Source organism: Dioscorea cayenensis, chromosome 13 (assembly GCF_009730915.1).
Source record: "Dioscorea cayenensis subsp. rotundata cultivar TDr96_F1 chromosome 13, TDr96_F1_v2_PseudoChromosome.rev07_lg8_w22 25.fasta, whole genome shotgun sequence".
NCBI classification, from domain to species: domain Eukaryota; kingdom Viridiplantae; phylum Streptophyta; class Magnoliopsida; order Dioscoreales; family Dioscoreaceae; genus Dioscorea; species Dioscorea cayenensis.
The window spans coordinates 121,479-128,412 of record NC_052483.1 but is presented as its reverse complement, the minus strand read 5'-3'; the positions used below and the strand labels follow the sequence as shown (position 1 = coordinate 128,412).

Here is a 6,934-nt window from a genome sequence, read left to right as displayed (position 1 = left end):
TACCACTCTTTTAGAGGTGATAATTTTATAAAATTTAAATTTCAAATAGAACGTATCACTGTACATTGTGCATATGAATATATATATATATATATATATGATATGTCATATTTGTAAAAGAATTAAATTTAAAAAATCAATTAATTCGATAAATTCAGTTGAAATATCTGAAAACTACTACCTAACGGAATCATGATTGTTTCATTAGATTACTTCAGTCTAAACGGAATAACAAACACCAACCACCTACTATGTAACCAGACTTAGACCACCATTACAACTCATTCTCCATATGCCAGTTTGCAGCCTCTGCAATTAAATTGAAGACAGATGGGAGGACATATTCATGACAGCAAGGATAGAAAAATCTGCATCATGATTATTTGAAGAACTAACTACATTATAAATATAAATTTAAAATTATAAGCTACATTTGATTTGCATTTAACAATCATGACACAGAAAGATCTACTTTCTAATAAAGTAACGAATAAATCAGCAAACATTGTGATCACTGGATTCACAGCATTGAAATCCTTGCTAGAGTGAGTTCCGTTAGAGAATTCAACTGGTGAATACAGCAACATAAGAACATGAGAATTATGCTCTGTGATATAGCTTTGGAATTTTCATAAAAAAGCACAGACAACAGCCAGCATATCCTAATGAAAACTAACTACAAACAGACACCACAAGAAAAATGACAGATTATAGCCTAATTTATGGATGATTCATGATTTGAGCAGCCAGATGAATCAACCAACTCTGAAATGTTGCCACTGTCAGTCTTCTCTGCAGGCAAGTCCAAAGAGGGTTTCTTATGTGAAGATTCACCAACTATCGGGTGAACCACGGCTCGCTTTACACCTCTGCCAACAACACCAAGATGTGTAACAGAACCATTTGTACCAGCTGAAGATATTGTAGGGGAATCAAAATCACCACTAACAACACCCTTTTGTGAAGAGTTTAATGATAATGATTCAGATTCTCTGTCAGGGAAATCCATCGAGCTAGATGTGGACTTTGAAGCAACCATCTTCATAACTTCAGAGAATATGGACTTTGGGTTAACCACAGCTTGTTGCAGATCCTCCAGCTGCATCCCAGAGAAAAATGGAATTACAATGCTACTACTAAATAATAATAAATTTAAAAAACCAAAAATATATTGCAAAAACCAATCATAAATTTAGCTGCTGCTTCTGTCAGGAGGCACTTAACTTTTTCTTCCAGTTGAAAGAACCACATATTTAAGGAAAATGTGAAGGACCATAACCAAATAATGATATAATAAAAAATGCACATGGGATATCTGGGAAGATTATTCTCCTGAATGGAGTGGTTTGATAATTGGTGACAAATGAAATGGTCTGTCCACAACCCTCAAAAACAAAACAGATGGTATTTAATGTAAAGAAGCAGGTGATGCCAAAACCAACTGAAAAATAAAAGAGAATTAACTAGCACAATACAAATCAAATTAAACATGAAAATATTTAAATGACGATTTAGCAACAATTTCGGGGAGGCCATCACAAATTAGCAGGGAAACGGTAAACATTTGGAATTAGATTAATTCAAACAGTACCAACCTTCTTCTCAAGCTCGCTCAAGATGCCACTTAGCACCTTTATCTCTTCTGCATGGTGGCAAACACCTTGTGATTGATCGCCACTTTTAGAGCTCTCAGGATGGGCATTGAAAACATTTACTAGAGAGTCGTCAGTGTTCATGCCTTCCTCCTTGAGCCGTCCTAAACGAGAGTGGCATAGTTTAATAGCTTCCCGGCAATAAGGTATAGCCTCCTGAACCTTTGAACCCACTTCCAGGACCAAGCATATCCTAAAATTTCTGTAGTTCATGTTGAGGGAAATGTTAGAAGAATAAAAATCATGATATCAGCCAATGAATCCAAGTACACTTTTTTCAATATTATATTTTGCTAAAAATGATGGAAAAATAAATTAAGGTTGAATGTGTTGACAGTTTAGATACAATTCAATAACACGTCGGGTTGTCCACTTCAACTAATCGTCTCAGAATGGAAAGAGCCTTCAAATAATCATTCAAGGAAGTCTCAATATCCCTCTGCAAGCAACAACAAGAAGTCACCAAACAGATGGATATCGCTTTCAGAAAAACTAAGCATGTGTCATGACCAACCAACCTCTTTCCATGGACACCTCACCAAGAGCAGCCAAAATATTTACTTTTTCAATTGTATCTTCTGGCCGCTTCTCAACAATTGCCCTGGCGACATCTAGCATTTTCCATGATAGATCCAGATCCGATTCATCTTCATCTGCGTCCACACACTCCTCGCCATCACTTTGCTCATTATTTTCCTCATCCCTCTCACCAGACCCTTTCATCAAAGAGCAGAACATGAGTGGTCATACATTGTCCCAAATAGGAATTTGAATTTTCTTCAATTAAAGAAGTATGGAGAAAATGTTGTCAAAGTACATAAAATAGTGAAGTAGATTACTAAAAAATTATCAAAAAGGAAAAACAGTAAAGGCAGTCAAAAACAACAAGAGTTCATGGCACATATACAAAAATAATATAGTTATGCACCTCTCTTGTTCAGCTATTTACTTTTTATAGAGTTGACAATCCAGCCCAAAAACTAGCTCTGCTAACTCTAATTAGAATCAAGGACAATTCCATAAACACTGAAAATTGCACACATACAAATGCAAAAGCTTTTAGGAGTACATACTTCTTCACTATAGTAGGGGAGATGAATTTTAGTTAATAGTAAAATTTTGCAAATGAAATTGGCAGTTCAGGTGTGAATCTTGGATAAAGAAACATGCAGACCCATTTACTGTCCTGAGCATGCTCAACTGTAACAATACGTAGTAAAAAAATTTGAATTTTGTTACCAAGCCATCAAGAAAAAGGATAAGAATCCACTCCAAAGCACATGATAATCACCACCGACCCCTCATAATCAAAGAGAAGAGTTTAACTTGAGCTTTAGAATATCCTTCATGCAAAAAAGAAAACTAAAAACCTGCGGTATTCCAACCACAAGCAATGATTTTTGCTTTGATTCCCTTTTAGGAATGGATCATACAACCAAAGCAGTATATTTCAAATAACACAAAAAAGAATCTTTCCATCTGTTTCTAAATGGCAATACAAACCATACAAATCTAGCAACCCATTAATCTTCTCCACTTTCCCAGCCTAGTTAATCACAATCTAGGGATGATCAAAGGAGAAGAAAGTTTTGAATGCAAAACACTCATGCAAAAATGGCCCACTTGGCATGTAAGGTGCTCTAATTTTTTTATAAGAATCCAATTACCACATTACAAAAAAAGAAAATTTCTTGGTAGCAAAAATATTCTACAAGTTTGGGGCTTTGTTGATACCAGGTGAAATACTCACTCAAATAGAATTAGGTCATTGTTTGTGTTAGAAAAATGCATATAGAACCTTATGGATAAAGTACTTGAGTTTGTGAACTATAAAGTACAAAAATCACCCTTCTCCTGACTCAACATTGTTTGTGGAGGCACAATCTTTTTTGTTATCAGTAGTAGAAACCTTCAGATATGCACTTTCTTCTGCACTTATAATGGATTCAGTACTCTCAGCATTCTTTTGCAGTGTTCTTAGGCACATCACCAAGTGGGATCAGCTTCCTCCCGCGCCTTAAATAACAGAGCATATCCATACTTGTAGTAGGTGTTGGCACATTCTGGAGCAAGCTCTCCATAATGTGCAACTCTAAACATAAAGAAAAATTGTTCAGAACAAAAGTTAATGATACAAAAAACACCAATAAATAAATCAAATGAACAATCCTATGGAATAAATCTGTCAGAAATGCACAGCTCTAGGGATTCAACACACAACAAGAAAAGGTTTCAGTGCTGTAGAGCCAGTGAAGAATAATCCATCTGTTAATCAAACGAGTAGTAGTGCTCCCAAACAATCACCCCTGAGATGTTGGGTTTTTTGTAAGGGTCTTATATCCAGGGCGGGGAAAGAAAATGGCTGCAATTCCATCACATAAGCTCCAGAAAAGATTTGGAAAGCCAAAAGCATGAATATAACTTAATTTCCAACGTTCCTGTAATAAAAACATATGCTGCATTTCTTCAGTCTATACGCTATATAATGCGTTTGCAATTGCATTACCATCAAATTTAATACATGAAGGCCATAAAACAGCATTTGCCAAAAAGATTGGATTACCAAGAAGATTATATTCACTCAATAAAGTTATCAGCAGGGTTATAACATAAACAGCATCGAAGAAATTCGTTCTCTTTTCAACAAATTGGCATCATATACTCGGATAACGCACTTCAGAAATAATCCACTGAGGGACATCGACTCGGGCTTAAAATAGATAGTGAAGCTTCTCGAACGATATCAGGATTCAGTAAAAAGAAAAGGGAACCTGATTTCAAGGGCACGGCTGAGGCAATCGACCGCTTCAACAAAATCCCCATCCTCTATGGCCTTGGATCCCTGATCGAACAACTCAGCGGCAAGCTCCAGAGTTTTCTCCGAGGGTTCATCTGCCAGAAGACTCTTGTCTTCCGACGGTGCTGGGGCTTCCTTGGAAGTCACGGGTCCATCCTTGTTCTCTTGAGCAATGAGAGATGAGTCAGGAGGAGCAGGGGATTGGTCAGAAGAAGCGGAAAAGGCCATGGACATAGTGGGGTGGGCAGCCTTCAAAACCTTCACACCTTCCTCCGATGGTCGAAGGATATGCTGCGGAGGAGACAGGGGAGGGTTTTACCTTGTGGTGGTCCGTGGGCTGAACACTCTGCATTCGCTTAGGATGGGCCATGAGGCCCATGGATTAATCACTGACAAACTTATTTTTTATTTTTATTAACATTATATTAAGATATATTAAAAAAAAACTAATTACTTGGCTTTAATCCAAATATTTGTACCGACCACTTCTTGGCCATAAGTTTGAAAACGGTCCTTTTTCCTCCAACAAAATTAAAACCTTCTTGGGCTACTTTGGTTATCACATACAAATTGAATAAGTTGAGCTTTTGGGGTATCAATATACTATCATTAACCCATGGATTGCAGTTAGAAATGGAGACATGTGTTGACATTAAAGGCCTGTTTTTTAAAAGTTTTTATTATTATTATTTGCTAGATGGTGGTAGAAATTTATTTTGGTATGACCTTTGGGAACCATTTTGGTTTCACTTAAATCTTACCTTACTATCTTGAATATATATATATATATATTATTATAAAGTGGATAAATCACAATTCATAATATAAAAAGAGTACAAAACCCGATAAACAAGACACAAGAAAACTAGACCAACAAAACAAGAGATAAAACACGGATCATAACAAAAACGAAACAACCACTAACAACAAAAACCTAGAGGCGCCCACGAAAAGTGGAGTATAGACAAAACAGAAACCACCACAAGCCATGGCTCGAAGATAGAACAAACACAAAAATGCAAGCCGGGAAAAGAGCGGACAAAAAGTCTGCTAAAGATGAGGTACCCGCCCTAGCAGGCAAAAGGGAAGGACACACTAGGCGATGGTAAGGATGTGGCTATCATCGTGGTTGTGCTTGTCAAGCGTGGAAGGCCCTAAGAACATGACTACGTCTAACATCAACCGAAGGCTCCTCAAGCTTTTGTCTCCTCGACTAGGAACTGCGTCCACCCAAGAAAGAAATATATGGCATATTTTCAGACGTAATGAATATAATGACAATGAAGTCGAATTAAAAATGCAGTCATTTCTTCCTAGCCAAAGAAGCCAAATAATTGCCCTTGCGATTAAAAAACACGCAGGCCTAAGTACCCCACTCAAACCCTTGACCCAGGGCCCCCACAAGTCAGAACTAGATGAAAGGGTTCTTTGGAAACCAAAGATTTGGGCAAAATAAGTCCAGGCAAAGACAACAACTGGACAATTGAGGAAAAAGTGATCCCCCAATTCGACACCCATGTGGCAAAAGGTGCAGGTGGCTATAGCAAGTTTGTCACAACCCCGGGCAAATAAGTTATCTATGGCGAGGATTTTGTTGTCCCAAGCTAGCCAGAGGAACACATTGATTTTACAAGGACAAGGACCTTTGAAAATGAGGGTGGTCATATTGCACCACGTCCCCCTGTCACTTAGGAACTTGTAGAACGATTTGACAGAGAATTGCCCATTGGGGTTAAGCTCCCAAGTTTTGTAATTGGACACATAAGTGGTATGCAAGTTGAGTTAGGTCTAAATATCTTCCAAAACCATATCCACAATAGGAAGGGAAGTCTGGAAGGAGCTAAAATGCTCCTTAACCTTATAAAAAGGTGTCACAGAACTGGTGAAGATGAAAGGCCGGATATGGTTCGGGGATTGCCCAACATACTAGTAGTCAAACTAGAACAGAGTAGAAGTACCATTAACAATGACCAATTGAGTGCAGAGCCGAAAAGGCAAGAGCAAGGGTTGGATACCTTACCAAAAAAAAAAAGGAACTCTACTTAGAATGTCTAGGAAAGAGTGAATAGAAGAGTGCGTGACAAAAGTAGTTAAACTGAATGAAGATCATACCACACCGGTCCTTGTTCTGGACACATTTCCACCACCATTTGCCTAAAAGCGCAGTGTTAAAATCCTCCAGGTTGATGATACACCACCACCCTTGCTCTTCGGGTTGGCATAAAAACTTCCAATTGACAAGTTGACATTTAGGATTGTCCAGGTCCGTGCCACGCCAAAGAAAATCTCTTCAGATCCGTTCAATAGCTTTAATCACTCAAATATGCAACTTAAAAATGGACATCCAGTAAGTCAAAATCACTGGTAAGATAGAGTTGACAAGCATGAGTTTGCCACCTAAAGAAAGAAAGTTTGTTTGCCAATCGCTGAGTTTGGAACTGATCACCGCAATGAGTTTCTCCTAGTACTGATTCCTAGGTCTCCT

At 37.8% G+C, this 6,934-nt stretch overlaps 1 protein-coding gene across 1 annotated transcript; it reads right to left on the bottom strand.

Moving 5' to 3' along the window:
• Positions 1-491: 491 nt before the first annotated feature.
• On the bottom strand, positions 492-4,760 carry LOC120274442 (NASP-related protein sim3-like). Its single transcript, XM_039280976.1, is given in 9 exon segments — positions 492-1,099; positions 1,596-1,854; positions 1,999-2,015; positions 2,017-2,091; positions 2,163-2,367; positions 3,500-3,621; positions 3,623-3,649; positions 3,651-3,744; positions 4,424-4,760. Coding segments are annotated over 9 exon segments (1,443 nt in total). The 5' UTR covers positions 4,684-4,760; the 3' UTR covers positions 492-715.
• Positions 4,761-6,934: the final 2,174 nt, after the last annotated feature.